The following is a 20,310-nucleotide window of genomic DNA, read 5'->3' on the forward strand; positions in this document are numbered from 1 at the left end:
GGGAAGAAGAAGCAGGACCCTCGCTTTCAAGATCACTGTCACCAGATATGCAATCCACCATGAGTAGCTGTTCAAGACAGTCAATCTTTTTATCAAGCTTCGTGGACAAAATGTCAAAAGAAGATCAAGAAGAAGCAGATGAAACATTACACCTTGAGCTATACTTGCAAGCGGTACACCTCTTTCCATAACTTAAAATCAGTGCTGGAAGGAACATTACAAACTAATTCACCATCATATAAATTAGCCTGATGTTATCGCTTATCACACTCTTAGAGAGAGAGTGTGACACAGCTCAAACAATGGTTATTCAAAGGATTGGTCAAGCACAATCACTGACTGATGTCAGATGGATGGACTGATATACAAGGAAATCCTTTATTGAACATTATGTTAGCAACACCTGAACCAATATTCCTAAAAGGAATTGCTACCAAATTCTTCTCATCATACAAGTGAATACATAGACAAATTACTGAGTGGAGAGACTGAAAGTGCAGGTCCCTCCAGGGTGCAAGCTCCTGTAACTGATAATGCAAATAATACAAAAGCTGCATTGCAAATATTGAAGGCAAAGTATCCTCATTTAATAGTATTTTCCTGTCTTGCTCATGGGTTGAATCTTCTGGCAAAGGACATAGCAAGTGTGAATACAATGAAGACAATATTGGCAAACTGCAAAGTGATTGTGAAGTTATACAACAGTCATCATGTAGGTAATCAGACTTTGAAGAAATTACAGAAAGAGAAGCGGGGGAGGGAAAGTGCACTTTTACTGACAGGAGAAACTAGATGGCCTCAGCTACAAAGTGTTTACATAGTCTGCTGCGCACAAAGTGTACTTCAGTAGATGACACCGTATCCCAGATTATTCCCATGAACATTCAGATGTAGATTCTCAACAACAATGCGTTCTGGGTTCGAGTTCAAGGAGCATTCAATTTGCTACTACCGGTTTCAATGGTAATCAAGAAACTTGAAGGAGATACACCAAGCCTTTCAAATATTCCAGAGATATTCAGACAACTGAATAAAAATCTAATTGTGCTTCTGCCGCCTTCACCTCTATCCAAAAAAGTAGTAGTAGTAAAACAAATCTTTACTAAGAGATCTGAGTTTTGCTCTCATCCAGTTTATCTGGCAGCAAACCTTTTGGATTCTCAACAAAGAGGACAACACTTATCAGAAGATAAATCATCTACTGTTCTTGATATAAATATGGAAATAGATAAAAATGACCCAACATTGATGAAACAGTCGTGATGACAGACATTGCTGAGTGCTGTGCAAAAGAAAAACATTGGAGCAAAGTGGTGGGCAGCAGAGAATACGTCTCCTCTTGCATGGTGGAAGGGATACTGTAACACCCAACTGTTGTCCAGGATTGCTCTAAGGATCCTAAGCATGCCACCAAGAGCAGCTTCTTGTGAACGGAACTGGAAGGCTTTCAACTCAAACAAGACAAAAAAGAGAAATAGACTAACAAATGAACGCACCGCTAAGCTTGTTTCTATTTCTCAAAATCTCTTGCTTCTGGATCAGTCAGAAGCACCATTAGTGGAGAAGATGCAGTGTGATAATTAGTTGCCCTTGCCCATAGACTCATTGGTAAAACCATCCTTTCCTGAAAGAGAACGTGGTTCAAGTAGTTCTGAAAGAGAACATGGTTCAAGTAGTTCTGAAAGAGAACATGGTTCAAGTAGTTCTGGATCAGATTTGCCTCAATCTGATTCTGAAATGGAACTAACAAGTAGTGCAAGTGCTTCTACAGATAGTGACAGTGAAACTGGAGGTGCCACAGTGACCTCAGTGGAAGAGAGTTAAACACTGTTGAAGATAAGTGGACAACTACAGCATATCATGCACAGTTCTTTGGGTGTGCTAACATTAGTGTGTCAACAGTTTTCTGTGCCTTTGGTTTTTTTTCTTAAATTTAAACAAACAACATAAGGAAAGCGCATGCTATTGTGTATTGTCTTTACATTTTTACAAGTATTCCAATAAAAATAATTTCTTTCCACATAAAAAGCTTTGAATTTGTTTGAATATAACATTTAAACCACACTAAGTGTGCTGTATTTAATTTTCTTCCTAATCAAATATTTCAGTTCAAATACTTGTGACTATTGGGACATAAAATTAACATGGGGGGAATTTTTCAGTTTTGTTTACTAAATATAAGTCAAATAAACACGCTAAATCAGATCATGCTCTATTAAGGGCATTGGAAACATTTTCCAGAAAAAATACCAATTCAAAATTTTCTGGAAAACCCACATCTCTCTTAAGACGACAGTTACTCTTCTTATATACATTCAGATATCTGAATATATCAGATATTCCCTGATATATGGCACCATCATTCCTTTGGCTCTGTTATTTTCCAAATAATTTAAGTTTTTATTTCATAATCTTTCTGAGGTGTGTACTCCCATAAAGAAGGGGCAGGAGCAGGGGCAGTGCTCAACGTTCTCTCAAGATATCTGCGGAATTTAAAAGACAAACTTTTTTTACACCACTGTATGATTTAGTCATAGTCATGAATACCATAAATCTGAGGAGGCTCCATGCTTGTTGTATGAGGTACCCTTCCACTAGCTCAGAAGGCAAAATGAACGGGCTAACAGGAGATGCAATTCAGATAGAGATATTGCTTATGAGAAAGAAAGGGAGTATTAGCTCGACATACAGCTACCACAAGGCAGCGCTTCTCAGTAGGCAAATGAATCACTGTTGATCTGTAGTACAGAAGTAGAGCACTGGTCCTACACACTAGGGCTGTACAAAGCTTTGGTCCCCGAGTCGATTCGGTGGCCAAATCTCTGAATCTGAGTTGAATCAGAGGACCCTTTAATCTCTCCAAATCGAATCAGAACCCTCTGAATCAATTCAGAGAGATATGGACATAGAGACAACTTTAAATGTTTTTTTCTACATACCTCTAGGTAGCAGGAGCTTGTGAGTGCTGCGATGCAGGGAAGCACGGGGGGGGGGGGGGGGGGGGGGTCTAGTTCTGGGTTTGCTGCCAAGCACATGGAGGACCCCCTGTACTCCTGTGGGACACTCCATGTGCCCCAGCATTGCAGCAATCATAAGCCATGCCTGCTACCTCAAAGTAGGTAGAAAAATCTTTTAAAGCTGTGTCTGTGGCTGAACCACTAGTTCTCAGAATTAGCATCGAATCTTCAGATTCAGATTTGGCTGAATAAAATCAGGGACAGTGATCCGAATCAATGAATCGAATCACTGTCCCTGATTTGGGCAGAATCCGAATCAAATACAGCCCGCTTCAGACACCCCGACTACACACTATACCCCTACATGGTAGTGCTCCACAGCAGGGAAATGCACCCAGAAGAAAACTTAGGTTTCTATGAATTTTTTTCTCCCTTGCATCTGCAATGCCATTTACTGCAACAAAAGTGCAGCCTCACTTAGAAATTATGACTTTCATTTGACATTAGAGAATTTTTACACGACAGACTGACTTCTGTTACTCATTGTATCCGTTAATAGGCAACTACTATTACACATTTTTTAGCAATGCAATCACAGGGCTGGTAGCTGAACATTTATACAAACACAACAATTTCCATGACAGCTCCTTCAGCTATGGCTTTATCAGCAACAGTATTAAGATTGGGTCTGAGTTTTTTCCCCCAAAAAAATCTTATTGTACCTAGAAAACTCCTAACAAATAAAAGAACAGCAGGAACATTTACAAGTTTTATTCTGTGATAAGAATATCTCTTTGGTCATCTTTATAGTGCCAGAACTCCCCAGAATGAGGAGGCATTAATAACCAAAACAATACTGGTACCAGAGTTAGTCACAGCAGTATATCAGCCTGTCAGTACAATCATCATGTAGCACCAAGTAGGACAGACAGTTTCAGTTAAAACTTTACTTGTTTCTCCAAGCCACTTCCCTCTCCTCTAAAGAAGAACTTCTATGGTAATAGACAGTAATAAGCAGGTAAGAAGAAAAAGGTGGATTTCCCAGTATTTCAAACTGTTTGATGTCCTTTTTCAGATAAAGTGGAAAATCCATGTACAAAGGAATGTACGTAAAATGCAAAACAGCATCTGGTGAAGTAAACCACTCCTTATGAAAGCTTATGTAGCTATGATTTAGTTGGTCTAGACCTACAAAAAAACCACTGCATTTGTCCCAGTGTAAATCATTTCATCCTGGGACAAAGTGTAATCATTTAGACCAGGGTGCTCAACCTCCAGCCTGTGGGCCAGATCCAGCCTGTGGAGCCAGGCCATCAGGCTAGCAGGGGTCAAAGGTCTGAAAATTTGGCAGTGAGGAAGCAGTGACAGCAGCTGCTGCTCCACTGCTGACAAATTTCCAGACCAATGGGAGGCTCACACATTGGATAGCATACTGGATCAGCGTGCAGATGTGGTCCAGGACCCCATCTAGCCATGCAGGGACCAGCTGAAAGAAGTGTGGGGCCTGATCCTGCAGTGCAGAACCAAGCAGAGGAAGTGTAGGGACCAGATTTGTTGGCAAAGGACCCCAGGGAGGTACTGTGGAGCCCCACAGAAGCGGCACCAAGCTGAGGGAGGCAGCGTGGAACAGAGGGAGGCAGGCAGGTATGGTGCAGAGCCCCAGAGTGGAGGTGTGAATGACAAATAGCTGAGAGGGCCAATGCAGGCAGCACTCTGTGACCACATCCCAGCTGCAGGGCGGAGACCACAGGATGCAACACGAACTTGACTAGCCTGGCTGACCCCACATGGGGCTGGCTGAGAATCACAGGGGCCAGGCTAGCTCCTGCTGTGTAGTGTGGCCCAGCACTGCAGCAAGGAACCATGTGGTACCAGAGCAACCAGCAGGGGGGTGGAGGGGAGCAGTGGCAGTACCAGGTAAATGACTGCGGGGGGGGGGGAGGGGGCAAGTGTATGGGTGGGAGCACAGCAACAGCTGGGTGGGAGTGTGGGGCCTGCACGGTATGCCAGGGCCAACACCGGTGGGGCCCAGAGCAGATGGCAGGGACACAGGCTAGAAGGGGCTCTATGGAGCTGGGCCGAGCTGCATCATTAGGTAGAGTGGGCCTGCACCCACTTGCTGCCCCTTCCTCCCCGCCTGCTGCTACTTTTAACACTTCCCTGTCTGTGGCTGCTGCAGCTCCTCTCCACCCCACACTGACCACTGCAGCACCATGCAGTTCCCGGCTGCAGGATGGGACTGCAGTGGGCTTGGCCTGACCCTCAAGACTGAGGCGATTGCCTGTGATCCTCCCCTGCCTCCTTTCCCACCACTTCTTATCTGAATTTCCCTCTGGTACAGGGAGGCAGGAACAGCCCCACAGTCCTAGGCCAGAAGCCTCTGCTCAGCATGTGGCTTCTGGCTGAGGGTAGGCAAGGCTGGACAGGCCTTGCTTCTACAGCTGCCTGATCCTGCCAGCAGCTTCCCCTGGGTCCTACTGCCCCTGGCTCCTGTCAGCTTTGACAGGCAGCCAGGTGCAGATCAGTATTTATTTTCTAAATTTTTTAGGGGCCTTGTGGGCAGGATAGAATGACCTGGCAGGCTGAATCTGGCCCATGGGCCACCTTTTGCTCATCCCTGGTTTAAGTGGTTATCCCAATACTGCATCTCTGAATCAACGGCAGAAAAGCAGCAGTACATGCAGCTGCTCACTAAACCCCAATTAGAAAAGTGAGTTGTGTACATGCCAATTCCAAGATATTTCTGTTCTGGGAACATACGCATATACAACTTGTCCAGGGACAAATGCAATGTTTGTTCCTAGCCTGCAAGGTACAAATCTATCCTGCCTTTTGTAAAATGGAAGTTATTATAGAAATATAAAGATGTCCTAAGTCCTTTCAGAAATTAAGGGGACTGTTAACAAGTATAAGTAAATCATGCTTGATTTCCTCACAATTGATAATATTCAGATTCTGCTTAAGAACAGAACTGACAAGCACTGAGAGGCAAGAAAAAAAAAAACTTAGAGGATTCATAACGTTGTCTCATTTGTACCATGTTAAATACAGCAAAACACAGATCCTTCACAGGGTTAGGTTCCTCACTTCCCTCCGAAGATGAGAGCTTGCAAACTAGTCAGGGAATATATACAGCCACAGCAAACAGCTGCATGGAATCACCGTTAAGCTCCAGCTGATAGAGAAGCGTCACCCTTTGAAGTGACAGCTGCAGCAACCAGTTGAGTGTGGCAACCAGCTATGAACTAAGTGCACTGTGAACTACCCAGATGGTTCTCATGTATTCTGAAATTAACAAATCCCCCCAAATTGCCAGTTGTTACTGGGAGTGGGCAAAATGGAGGATCTGGCCAGCAGCAAGGCTCCATTTCCCAGCAGCCCCTGCCCACATGGCTGGGGCTGGTTTCTGTGGAAACCACAGCAGCAGCCACACTGCCATAGGGAAGGGCTGGGGTTTCCATGGAGACCGGCCCCAGCAATGCCAGAAGGGCATGGATCTTGCTGCGGTGACAGCTGGGTAAGCGCTGTGATCCGTTGCCTGCATGCCCAAAGCGTTGCTCTGCCCCAGCTCTGGACCATGCCGTCACCACTGGAAGGAGCTGGGGCACAGCCGCAATTCGTTGCCTGCACGCTTCTGCTCAGATCTCAGTCCAGCTGCAGAGCAGCTACACGCCCTGACGTGCGCTGTGCCAGTGCTGCTGGGGCCAGTGTCCACAGAAACCCCAGCTCCATGCTATTACAGGGCGGCAGCTGCTGGGGTCTCCATGGAAACTGGCCCCAACCAGGTGGGCAGGGGCTGCTGGTCGGATCCAGCCTGTGGGCCAGATTTTGCCTGCCCCTGTACTAGGGCCTCTGTACACTATTATTACAAGGAGGTATAAACTGAGAGGAAGGAAAAAATATCCAAAAAATGATTAGGTGAGTAACAGGCTACAGTCTGACCTAAGAGTTCTGCAACAGTAAAATACCAACCAAACAAACAAAAAAGGATGAAGGCACAAATAACCTGGAGCTGAAAACGCTACAGAGGAATGAGGAAACAAAATGTGACCAGGCTACTCTCACATGCCCATACGGCATTCTAATCCCTGTGATCATGCACACCCTGAAGCAAAGATACTATGCAGGTCACTCTGGTATTTCCTGCTATTTACAAAGTCTGTTGCAGGTATCTTACCTTCCATTGTAGTGTCTACCACTCATTTTGAGCTCTACTACACTAACATCTGAGTTCATTTCATTATGACCTAAGATTGCCTATTTCAATTACCATAAGGTTTTTTTTTGCCGAAAAGCCCAGAACCCAGTTTGATGAAAGTGACTGTTCCTATTTGGGGGGTCTCACCTGTAAACTACAGCAGGGATACGTTTCCAGGAACGAAAGCCTGCCACACTCTCCAGTTCCTTATCCGTGATCCAAACAGGAACCATAATCTCCTGTGGGTAGCTACCACAAAGCCTGCACAGAAAGTAAAAGTGAAGGGTTAAATGCATTAAACGCACCAGAGATATAGCAATTATGTAACCCACTGACAATACAAATTGAAATGCACTACAAGCAGACCAAGTGCTTGTTTATTTCAGCAATCTATACTCTTTTGCTAGTGTCTGTATACTTATATTTGCTACTAAATTTCTCTTCAATAGGCACAGAAGAATACTGTGGACCAAATAATTTGTTGCTCTAAATCAGGGTAGCTCTTTTGAAATCGATGAAGCTACATCGATTTCACTAGTTGAGGACCTTAGGAAATTTAAACCTAAAACCTAATGGCACTTAACTCCAATTGCCAACATATTAGAGCACAGGAGAGAAATTCCTCACCTTTCAATGCTGAAGAGTTAATAATTACCAGGGACTTGGGTTTTCTGTTTTCAATGGAAAAACGTGGATTTTCCCCTTTGAAGCTGGAAACCATGGATTTCCCCTCGCAGGCTGGCAGAGCTCCAGCCTGCAAGGGGCTGACTGGGGCTGGTGGAGTGGTGGGGATGGCAACTGGAGGCATGAGGGAGCACATGGGTACACACACAAGGCCAGCAATACAGCCAGGCAGTGTAGTGGGAGCAGCCCTGGCAGCTGGATAAAGGTAAGTCTATGGGATGGGGGAGGGGGAGTTTGAGGGCCAAGGCGTGGCGACCCTCTGGGAAGGCCCACTGGTGACATGTCAGGGGAGTATGTGCCCCTCCAAGATTTCTGCATGGACCACACAGCATGAGCCACCTCTGCAGCCCAGCACACAGGACCTGGTGTGAAAGGGTAGAGCAAAGCAGGGAGGCTTGGTGGTGCTACTACCGCCACTGGAAAGCCCCGTGCCAGCCACACTGCCAAAGTTAAGCGCCCTCTGTCCACCCAGCAGCAGTGGGGGGGACGGGAGGGGGGCATAACTCTACACTGCCATTGCTGCCCTCATGTGGAGAGGGGCGCCTTGCCATGATGGTGTGGGGCTCCAGCACTGAGCTTCCACACCTTGCTCCATCCTCCCATACCAGGTCCCACCCACTGGAGGCCCCCAGAGAGAGGACACCAGGGCAGGGAACTCCAAGCCCCAGTGGGCAGCCTGGATCATTCCAATATTCCCAACAGGCTCCACTCAGCTCTGCTCCAGCCATGCTGCCTGCAGGCTGGGGGGAGGGTCTAGGCTCCATGCTCCTTCCTCCACTCCAGCCACAGCAACCACCACCTCCCACACACAGCAGCAGGGGCTCAGGCACTGCTGGCTAGCTGTGGCTGGCACCCACAAGTCAAGGAGCAAGGAGTGGGCAGCATGCAGAAACCAAGGCCTGTAGACCTGGCAACTGTGCACCCCCTCTGACAGGGTTGGGTGGTGGGTCTTGGCATGGCTTAGGTGTTGGAGGCTGCAGGTCAGGAGCGAGGGGCACTGGCATGGCCAGGAAGGCAGTGTGGGGACTGTGGGACAGGAGTAAGAGGCACTAGCAGGGCTGGGAAGGCTGTGGCTGGGGAGTAAGGGTCAATGGCATGGACAGAGGCAGAGCACTGGCATATCAGGGCTGCTCAGCACCACAAAGCAGCCAGGGGGACAGCCACAGGTAGACCCATGTCCTGGTGAGCAAAGGGGGCAGAGGAGCTCTGGTTTTCTATGATAGAACCCAAAATCAAATGTCAAAACATACAGGTATTTAGAATGCATTTTATTATAATGATTGAAGCGCTGGTAGGCTTTTTGTTTTAAAACTGTAAATATATCAATAAAATAGTGTGCGAGTGCGAGTGTTGGCCATGATACCCCCGGTAGCTCCATGGCCATGCCTTGCGCTGCACCTATGGTGCTCTCTCTCCTGCCATGCCTTGATGGATTATAGATGAATAGGGAGGATGCCCCCAGAACTTTGCTAGGATTTGATTCCACTGGTCTCAGGCCCCTGGCTGGGCCTTTATAATCAACTGTGCTCAGCAGGGCACCCAAAGCCTTATGGGCTAATTGCAAGGCTCTGTAACCTCCTCTTTACCATGCCTCATGCCAGTGGTGATGCATAAGGGGTGCACGTGAACACCCTGACAGCCAGTGTTCCCCGCTTAGGCAATAGGCAGTGGGGGTAGGTGGGAGTGCTGGTGCCCCCCTTGAGAGTGCTGGCCAGGGAGTGGGAGCACCAGGAGAAGCACCACTGGCACTTCCAGCTCGGTGTGATTAGCCATGGGGGGAACCCACCCTCCCGGTTGCTGACTGGCCACTGGGGGGGGGGGGGGGGGGGACAATTGCCCCCTGACTCGAGGCAGTAGTTACCCATGCCACATGAGTGTTACCAGTATGATGTCCCTTTGTTGGGGCCTCAGCCTCCTTGGCCTCTGGCCCTTCTAGGCCCACTGGATAGGACTTGGCTTCAAGGCATTAGCCTCCCCTGACCCCTCTGCGTGTGCACACCCTCACTGGCATTGGGCCTTTGTCCCCTTTGTGGCTCACTTACGGCTCAAGACAATCAAGTGCCCTCCTGGGCACCAATGAGGTCTCCACCTCCCCTACAGCCTGTTCCACAAACCACTGGTACACATAACATAAATAATAAACGTGCAGCAGCCTTCTGCCCATTTAGAAATATAGGCCTCTACTAACCTGGTGTCCTGGGCTTCCCTGGTGGCAGCCCGGGAAAGACTGCTCCTACTAGCCCCAGCCCTGTGCTTAAATGCTCTCCTGGTGCTGTCTGCTCTCCTGGCCACCATCTGGCCAATTACCTCATTAGCCAGTCACCCTGGCAACCTTCAGCTGTGGCACCCTGCTAATTTGCCCTATTTTACCTTTTTATCTCTTGGGATGAGACGCATCTGCAAAATTCAGACTGGTCTTGTAAGTGCCTCCAGCACATGCTTCAGCATGCTCACAATTAAGCACCTGGCTCCAGGAGAATTACTCAGGGAAGCGTAATTAGGCTCTTGGACTCCCTATGCAGTTAATGGAGAAGGTTAAGCATCTCTGGAGGCCCAAGCCACAAAAAATGCCATGCTCCAGCATACTCAATTAATCAATCTGCTCTGACATGCTGGAATTCCAGCACGTCAGAGGCAACCTCCACGTTCGTGTATTGGTGCCAAGAGTGCTTGACTTAGGGCTGCATGTTCGGGGCTGACATCTACTTGAGATCCACAGCCTTGAGTCATCTTTTAAGAGAAGGTGCCTAACTATGTCAGGCTTAATTAGTTGGGGTGCTGCTGTAAGTGTCCATCTTCTGCAACCAGAATTGAATGGTAACAGCAACCAACCAGAATTGGATGCTAGGCTATCCTTAGCCTATAGGCTTCAAATCCACATCATCCACTACCCATGAGAATGTGCTAACCATCAGGATATAGCAGTCACAGGTGGCTCCTCTTGATATTGGGCCACTGTTCAGTTAAGAATACACAAGTCATGGAACAAGAAGGAGAGAAACAAGAGATGGTCCAACTCCTCAATACAGTGTCTATAACACTCAGGTGAGGATGGGAGGGCAGGAAGGAAACATGGGTGCTAGCCTGAACACTCAGAATTACTTGTAGTTTTCATCCAATGACTGTCTAATGTAAGATGAATCAACAATCCTGGGAGCAAAGGCTGAAACTCAGATCTTCCTCTGAGCTTAGTGTCCTATTCAAGCTACGGAGTCAGACACTCTTATGACCCCTGCCACCCCCAGTGCTCCTTCCTGCCCATGGCAGGGGGGCGGACTAGATGATCTGTCTAGGTCCCTTCTGACTCATTGATTCTATGACTCTCTTGCTTGCTCTGCTTCTGGCCCCTAGCTCTTGTATTCTTGGCTTCACAGTGGCCCCACTTCAGCAGGGCTCATTAAATTAACCCCCAATCCAGACTATATTATAGCCTGATGTTTAGGGTTCTCTTATGGGAGATGTAGTTTTGAAACTCCTGAGGAATGCCTAGGACCTACGTCTCCTGCTTCCTGGCAACTGCTCCAACCTCCAGGCTATTAAATAAAAGGTGGGAGGCAATATCTCCTCCAATGTTTTCCAGTAGAAGTAATGATGGCTACTCTGCCTTCTACTGAACTCACTGATGTGGTTCTGGCATATTCTGAGCACACACACAACAGATCTGGTTCTTTCAAGGGACTTAGGCAGAACTCAGACATTACTGGGCTCATCTACACATCCACTTTACTGCACATTAGACTAACCTAATGTGCAGTAAAGTGTCATTGTCTACAAATACACAGCAATTACTGCACATTAGATTAATTTAAAGCACCATTTGATAGTACCAACAGATACAGGTCCTAGCAAACGGTGCTTTAAACTAATGTGCCTCAACTCACGTGTAGAAGGTAACATCAGGTGCAGTCTGTGCCCAGTCAGCCACAACAGCAGGGTGCTTAGCCACATGGCTGGCAGCTTCTCCAGCCACATGGCCTGAGCTCCTCAGCTCCAGGACCCCTGGCCTGACCCCTGGGGCTAAGTACACAGTCAAAAAGCCTGAGGCGGAATCGATTCAATCTAGGCAGCTTTCTCTAAGCAGCACAGATTGAACTGATAACCACCTGAGCTAATGTTCAGTTTTCATTTGGAAAAGGCAGGGGGAGGCCTGCACTAACCCAGGCCAGAAGACAGGGGGTGCTAGAATGCATCTCCCAGCCTGTTGGCCATTGCCAGCCCAGCAGTGTCTCCAAACCACTGCTGTAACCACACAGAGGTTAAGAAGCCCCCTGTCCAGTTGCTGGCCCACATAGGGGGTGGAGCCTCCCAGCCCAGGCAGCCCTGGGGAGCTGAGGGAAATTCCCCCTTCCCAGCTGCTGATTGCTTCACCAGCTGCCACAGGAGGGAGGAAGAGTCCCCCAGGCCAGGTGCCTGCCCATGCAGCCCAGCATGGGACCAGGGAGCTCCCACCTTGGGGGGCTTCCTCCCACCCCAGCCCAGGGTCCTTCAGGCCATGGCAGCCCCAGCAAGCCGAGGGGAATTCTTTTCTTCCCCAACACCAACCCCTTGCCTTAGCCCCTGAAAATCTCAGGGATAGCCCAGGGAGGGGAGGGAAATTTCTCTGGTACCGTGCATAGTTTTGCCTCAGACTTACAGCAGCTAAGGCTAAACCAGCTGTGGAGGAGAAGGAGAATTTCCTGCCACTCCCTGAAGCTACCTGAGACCTGCAGGGGCCAAGGCAAGCAGCAATGCCATTTGGAAAAATAATTCCCCTTAGCTCTCTGTGGTGGGGGGAAGCCCCCCAAAGCAGGGGTGACCTGGTGCCCCCATGCAGGATTGCATGGGTAGGCACCTAGCCTGGAGGGCTCCTTCTCTCTCTCTCCTGTGTCAGCCTCTGAAGCAAATCAGCAGCTGGGAAGTGGGAGGGGAAGAGGAGAGGGCTGCCAGGGTCTGAAAAGCCCCCACCACAGGGGCTTTCCCTGCCCCCACATGCTGTGTAGACCCTGGCTAGGAGGGCCTGGGGGTCTGTTCCCCTGCTCCCCAGTTCCTATGGGCTGACGGACACAAGCAAGAAGCAAGTTAAGGAGCAGAGGGGCAAGGCAGTCCTTTCTCCACTGGAGTAAGCAGCATAGCCCAGGGCTGCAAAGCATCCTGGGATGCTGGGAGACTGAGTTAACTTGAACTAGGAAGGGAACTGGAACAGAAGGTCCATTAACTGGTTTGATCTAAATCAGTTAAGTCTGATACTACATCCAACCATGTTTATCTTAAATCAGTTTTGGCAATTTTGAAAGTGGTTTATGTGCACTGAAGTTCTGTTCTGTTACAGTTTAAACCAGTTGCTGATCACTTAAACCAGTGTGTGTGTAACTTCTGCTCCTAGCCCAAGAGTTTGAGGAAAATAGGTGCTAATAGAGAACAAAAAAGTTTTAAACAGTATGAAAACAAGAACTGATCCCTTTTTTACTTGGTCAGACTCCACTGTACTGTTTTAAGTCTTAATTCACCTGTCCTTCAAGAACTCTTTCAGTAAGAAGAACACAAAGTGAAAATCTGATATTCTAATGTTTAAAAAAAAAAAAATAAAAAAGTCAAGTACATACTTTTTAAAAAAATACTTTGAAATCAGTTTCAGGCCTAAAGCAGAAAAAGGTCAATATCCTATGGTTCCCTCCTTACATATTAATTATAGAACTCCATTTGAATAAATTCTAGTGATCTACAACATAAAGACTAGTGTTTAGACAGGGCATTTAGTTATGAATCAGCAGTCTGCAAGAACCTACAGAACTTACTTATACTTTTCATTGATGTTGGAGATCCTCCAGGCATTGTTCATATCAAAACCCATGCGTTCAACTTCATTTTTAAACCTTGATGTTACATGCTCCCCTGGGCATCAAAGACAAAGAGAAGAAATACATGAGAAACACAGGGCAAGGTTTCCATTTTGCAAAACAGGAAGAGAAAGATGCTACTTATTCTAATTAAAAACAGAAAAAAAGGCAATATGCAACAGAAAAGTCACATACATTTTATAACCCCGTTTTTAAAAAAATCGTTATCAAGCCAGCACACTCTCTCTAAAATGGCCCTTGGCAATTGCCTTTCCACAAAACAAAGAATCAGTAAAAAGATCTCAAAAATTATCATACTTACACAGACTTATACAGGAAACACAATATTGTTGTGCAAAGACCAGCCTATATCCAAACATATCAGATAAACCAAGTGTTATTAAGGGTGTGGACAGATTAAACTTGTATACCAACTTAAGTGGTTTTAAGTGGGTTTACAAAAAACACAGACAAATGATACACACCTTAAACTGGTAAAACTCCCAACAAGTCTGTTAAAAATTTAGCCTGGGATGGATCAGGGCTAAAACTGTTTCATCTTAAAATATACTGATAGAGGGTTCATCTGTCTGTGTCCTCTCCACAGGCGGTGGCTACTCTGGACTCCTTTCTGACTTTGACTTCTGAGGGTATGGGGTGTAGATGCAAATTAGATGCAAAGACACAACACTACTTTTTTGTGCTGGACAACTCACTTTCACATATCAACCTATTTAACCACAAACCCAGAATATCCCACTCAGAATATTCACATAGTTCTCTTTGGCACCAAGGAACAAGAGATAGTTCCCCTGTTTATTAATCAAAGCTCTGATGAGACAGTCATTGCTCAGTCCCAGTCACCAGCATCCAATAGGTAGTCTTCCCAGCCTGCTGAAACCCTTCTGCCTCATATTTCAACAAAGCAGGAATAGGATTATTTCTCCCCACCTCAGAACCTCAACACTCAAAGAACTCCCAAATAAGCTTCCAGAGCTCCATCTTTGGCCGCTACTCGGTATCCATCCCTCTTGTGAAGTCATTTCCCCATTCCTTGGGGCTGAGTTAAGCCAACCTGTCAGCAAGCAAAAACCCTACCAGAAGGCTAGCACTGAGAAGGTCCAAAGGGCGGCCATTCACATGGTCAAGGGGCAGTGGGGCAGGCCCTACAAGGAGAGGCTAAAAGGCCTGAACCACAAGAGAAGGCTGAGAGGGGATCTGGTGGCCGTTTACAAACTCACCAGGGGGGACCAGCGAGAACTGGGACAGGCTCTGTTTCCCTAGGCACCACCCAGGGTTACTAGGAATAATGGCCACAATTCATCAGAGAGCAGGTTCAGGTTGGACATCAGGAAATATTACTTTACAGCTGGGGCTGCCAGGCTCTGGAGTGGGCTCCCAAGTGAGGTGGTATTCTCTCCTACCTTGGGGGCCTTCAAGAGGAAGCTGGACAGATATTTGGCTGGGGTGACAGAGGCCCCCACAGTGAAGGAAGGAGTGGGGCTGGTGCTGGGGCAGGCGCTTCCCAGCTGGGACAGGGCAGGGCATGGGATGGAGCCGCAGCTCGTCCGGAAGGTGCAAGGGCAGGGAGGCAGCTCGCGCCACTGCATGCAGCCCAGGAGAGCATGGGGGCAGAGTGCATGCCCCTGGATCTGCACGTGGGGTAGCATGGGCTGCTGCTTGGGCTAGGGGAAGTGCCTGGGGTGGGGCAGGGCTGGGCTGCACTGGGAGCAGGGGCTACAGTGAATTTTGGGGTGGCTGCAGCCCCCTCTCCCCCAAAACCATCAGCCAGCCAGCTGCCTGCCCTGAGCACAGCCCTCCCAGGGTGTGCACAGCAGTGGGAGATGCCTCTTCACCACACCCCCTGGATCAGCCACAGCTCTGTTCCATGCCCCACCCCGGCTAGGCAGTACCTGCCCCTGCCCCAATCCCTCCCTCACTACAGGGGTCCTAATCTGCCCCACACCTGTTCCCCCACAACAGGCTTATCAGTCGAACTCGACTGCTCTCTACGCTGCTGGGCTGTGGTCCTGGCCACCTGCATGCTGCACTGTGGCTGTGCGCATGCATGTGGCATTTATCAGCCACATCAGACAAAAAAAGCCAACTGTTGATGCTCTCAATTTTCCTCATACCAGTGCCGATTTGATATGGGACTGATGTATTGGTGCACCTCTAGGAAGAATCACTTTCCTTGAGTTGCAAGTGACACTCCTGTTAACACAACTCAATATGCTGGAAAAAAAACCCAACAAAAAACCAAACCAAACCAAACAAACCCCCAACAAGAGCACGCTCTTGGCTCATATTCCACTTATGGTCTATGTACATCACAGAAAAAGCAGGGAAAGCACTTGTATGTCTCAGCCCCAATAGTTGAGTTGTTGGAAAACCATGAAACCAAGGTTCTAGGGCTGTATCACCCAGAGGAGTTTGAATCTATGTCCCTCCAACTACCCAGTACAGTGCACTAACCACCATACCACAAGTTACGTATTACCCAGTCCCTCCTCCAACATGCCTTCTGAAGCTGAACCACTACAGCCTGCATTGGATACAACAGACAGGGGCTGCATCTACAAGAGACACTGACTGCTGCTCAGTAGCCCAAGACTACTGTGCAGTAGTGTCACATGGCAGAAACTATGATGCGATGCTACTGCACAGTAGTCTCAGGCTACTGCAGTCAGTGTCACAAAAAGGCTGTTCGTCAGCACTACTGTGTAGTAACTTGGGTTATCTGTGCAGTCATTTAGTACTTGCATAAACAAGTACATAAATGACTGCACAGTACTTGTTTATACAAGTACTAAATGACCGTGCAGTAATGACTGCACAGTCAGCATCTCGTGTAGACGTAGCCAAAGAGCAGTGGGAAAGTTTCCACCTTATTGGTAAGAAGGGTTCAGGCTAGAAGAGCCAGGGATTTTGCCTATTCAGAATGGCAGCAGCTCGCTCACTGAGCCACATACAGTCCAGCTTGTCCATTTCCTCCTGGCCCCGCATATCTTCTTCTCTTGGCTGTTCCTGAGGCCAACTTCAGAATGTGTGCTGAGGAGGGACTTAAAGAACAGCTAACTTAGTGATTATCAACCTTTTCAGCTTCAAGGACCCCCTCAATAACTTTTCTCAATTTTGCAGCACCCCAACTGAAAATCACTGACATGGATCTAAATTCAGAAACGATATGGAAGAGGACTTTGAGGCTAAAGAAGTTAAAAAGCACTGATCTAGCTGAACCCACTTAAAGGTGGCAGAGACAGGACCTCACATGGCTGTGCCCAGCTCTTTCTACTGCCTGCCTACTCCCCACCTCAGGTTCGTCTCCCACGGAGCTGCTCCTCTGGGAGTTTGGCATGGTGGTAACCACTCTCATGGCCCCTCCCACCAGTCTCAGGAGTGTAGGAGAAGTGGAGGGGACAAGCTAGGCTGCAAAGTGCAGCTTTGTCTGTGCATCTGCCTGCCAGTTTGCAGCACAGCGCACTGCTGGGACAACAGAGGGTACCTGGGGACAGGGAAGTATGAGGGAAGGCAGAAGAAATAGTGTCAGTGTCCAGCAAAGCAGCCAGAGGTGTTGGTATAGGCTGCCTGACAGGGAAGTAGAGCATTTCTCTCACACAGGCAAGGTAGTGCAGCATCTCTTCTGGGATTTCATGGAATCTTGGTTGAGAATTGTTGGCCTAACCTGTGGCTGATGTGCTATACTATGAAATATGCTACATTAAAAAGATTAAACCCCCTCTGGGTAAAGGGGGAACTTTAACCCAGGTTTTCACCTCCTGGGCAAGTGGTCTAACCACTCAGCTACTTGGGTTGAAGCACAGAAATGTCCTTCTCAATCATCTCTAGCAGCTAGTCACAGGTTTTTTACTGGCTACAATTTTGTGACTTGTGCACATATACTAGGCATGCATACATACACCTGCCTCAGTAGCCTACTGCCTCATGCGCAGTATACATATGTATGCTTTAATGTCCACAATGCAAGGGTAACAGCATCTAAGTGCCAAAGATGCCATGTATGCGACTGGAAAACTGCCATTTAAGTGCTTAAAGGGTAATAGAATTCTATTCTGCAAACCCATCCAAATTTTGCCAATGTGAATAATGAACAAAAATCAGTATAAAGGAAGGCCAAAGAGATTAGCTTTCTCATTTCTAAGTGAAAGAAAAGGGACTTTTCCCTACCCTCCTTTTTAAGACACAAGGGCCAGATCCAATTTAGTCTGAATGGCGCCTAAATGGGACTCGCACAGAATTTGAGTGCCTAAGTTCCAAAGAGCAACCCATTTTGGCTCTGCTCCACAAGACAGTCACAAAAGCAGGACCAAGCAAGTGAATGGAGGTGTTTAAAGTTCAGAATGAGTCAAGAACTTCCGTTCTGGAGAGGGGCAGGAGTTCAGGCACACTCTTGTGCCTTATGTTTTTTACTGACTGGTTATAGGCATCTCCAGGCTTTCTGGATCACTCTTTGAAGGCACATCCCATTCCCCATTCTCTGTACAGAGCATCTAGATGCTTAAACTCAGTCCAACTCTTCAGTGGAGCCTACATCTCCCTATTAATGATAAAGGGATACTGGATATGAAAATATAATCAAACTGGATTCCTGTCTCAGGCCAAGACCCCCAGATTTTAGGCAGTGGGATGCCTAAATGCCTCCAAGACCAAATTTATTCTGCCCTCTATGGCCTTGAAGTATCCCTCCGACGCACAGCCGGAGAAGAGGAAGTATGTTCAAAATAAATCTGTATGCCAGCTCTCTCAGCCCCTTTGGCCCTATTTATTTTTGGCCTCACAATTCCTTCATCAAGTGAACTCCATTCAGAATTGCCAACTGTACTGCTTGTTTTACACAGATCAGGCATCACTGTAAACTGAGCTGTATAAGGAAAAACCTTTGATTTTTTGAATAACTTTTACTTAATGCTGTGCAACAGTGGATGCCTAGCAGACTCAAGTATAGCTTTCAATAGCTTTCTTTATGCATTCAATTTCTGAGTTTATTGTATTTCATGTTGTAACAAAGAGCCCTGGGCTCTCTGTTATTTTAAGAGGAAAAGCAGCCCAGCCAGGGAGCTCTACAGGCTAGAAAGGGTCAGCAGCTGCTGGGTCCCAGGGCAACAGGGTTATGGGGCACTTAGCAGCCAGCTCCTGACAGGACGTAGGAAGGGCCCTGGGAGCATATAAACCCAAGGCTGGGGCTGGCAGGGGAGTCTCAGCCAGGCGAGCCACCCAAGGATGCTGGCCAGTGGCGGATTTACCGTGAACCAAACTGTGCAGTAGCACGGGACCCCCAATGCCTGGGGGGGAGGGGAAGTGGGCAGCAGCCCCCAGTCTCCAGCCAGGGAGCCTCCTGCATTTCGTTTGTGGTTCTCCCTCCTGCCCAGCAGGTTGTGGGCTTCTTCAGCAGGTCTGGCCGGAAATTGCAGCCACTGTCCCTTTCCTGTGGCTGGTAAGCCGCACTAATTCCCCCATGGACATGCCGTGGGGCGGGGCCCTGCATCCTGCTTGGATCAAAAGGCCCCACTATCTGTAAATCCGCCACTAATGCTGGGCTATTTCACTGCCTACAGGAACAAGGAGGCTCAGAGAACCTGCCAGGTACCCTGGCTAGGAGGCATGCTATTCTTGGGGTAAAGGTTTCCCCTCTTAAAGGGGCAGAGGGCTGTTTCCCTTGTTGTTTATGTTACAACCCTGAGGCTTATGATTTACATTACTCTTTCTACCGGTGGGTTGGGATGAGGCTGGAAGGGGAGGCACAGAGGCCTCATTAGTGCCCAGAGGGCATTTGACTGTCTTGAACCCTGCTGGGGGCAGGCTCAAGCACACAGTCGCACAGGGGCCAAGTACCAGAAAGCGTGCACCTACACAGGGGTCTGGGGCCTCGCAGACAGGGACCAGGGGCCCGGTGACAGAAGGGACAAACAGAGCCAGAGCCTCAAAGCTAAGTCCAATCCAGTAGGCACAGGCTAAAGGGGCAAAGGCTGAGGAGGCCAAAGCTCCACAGAAGGAACAATGTTTCTACAAGACCTGTGAGGTATGGGGAGTGGTAAAGGGGAGGATTTGGAACCACATAATTAGGCCTTAAGGGCTTGGGTGCCCTGTGCTGCATATGAAAACTATGAAAGCTTGGACAGTGTCTCTTGCACAAAAATACAAGACAATGGCTGGAGCAAGACTGGGTTGAGGTAACAAGACTGCCACAAGAAAATCAAACTCCACTAATGAATTGCAACCCATTAGGTGCAAGAGTGGAATGCTTGTGTTACCCAATACCAGACCCATGCTGTAAGATAATAATAGTCATAACAGTCCTCAACCTGCTACCACACCTGAGAAGTGATGGTTATAAGTATTGGCACAGACCTAACACTCACTGCATAAATGTAACAAGACTCAGAGCAAGTCAGAAAAAGAAATGTACAAACTACATCTACATATCAATTAAGCTAAGTTTCACTAAAGAAAACAAAAGAACTAAAATATCCACTTAAAAGGAAAGCCTGTAAGAAACAACAATAAGCCAAGGTGCACTGAAAACATGACTAAATATATCCTGGTTAACACCTTCCCCCTTTGATTATGACCTATTTCTCAAAGCAAACATCTAATATTTGTCTAAAGTTTTATGCACAAGTTAGTCTAACTTCAT

At 47.6% G+C, this 20,310-nt stretch overlaps 1 protein-coding gene across 9 annotated transcripts in view; it reads right to left on the reverse strand.

The window, feature by feature from the left end:
- The window catches only part of MTMR3 (myotubularin related protein 3), a 191,318-nt gene that overhangs the window by 51,588 nt on the left and 119,420 nt on the right, over positions 1 to 20,310 (reverse strand). For all 9 annotated transcript variants that reach the window (XM_090062190.1, XM_090062189.1, XM_090062186.1 and 6 more), the window contains 2 exons: positions 13,614 to 13,710; positions 7,303 to 7,416 (listed from right to left, as the gene is read on the reverse strand). In XM_090062190.1, the coding sequence (XP_089918316.1) occupies positions 7,303 to 7,416; positions 13,614 to 13,710 (211 nt within the window). The remainder of the gene's footprint in view (positions 1 to 7,302; positions 7,417 to 13,613; positions 13,711 to 20,310) is intronic.

This window comes from Crocodylus siamensis, chromosome 9 (genome assembly GCF_052110815.1).
Source record: "Crocodylus siamensis isolate JL-2025a chromosome 9, ASM5211081v1, whole genome shotgun sequence".
Classification (NCBI taxonomy): Eukaryota; Metazoa; Chordata; order Crocodylia; family Crocodylidae; genus Crocodylus; species Crocodylus siamensis.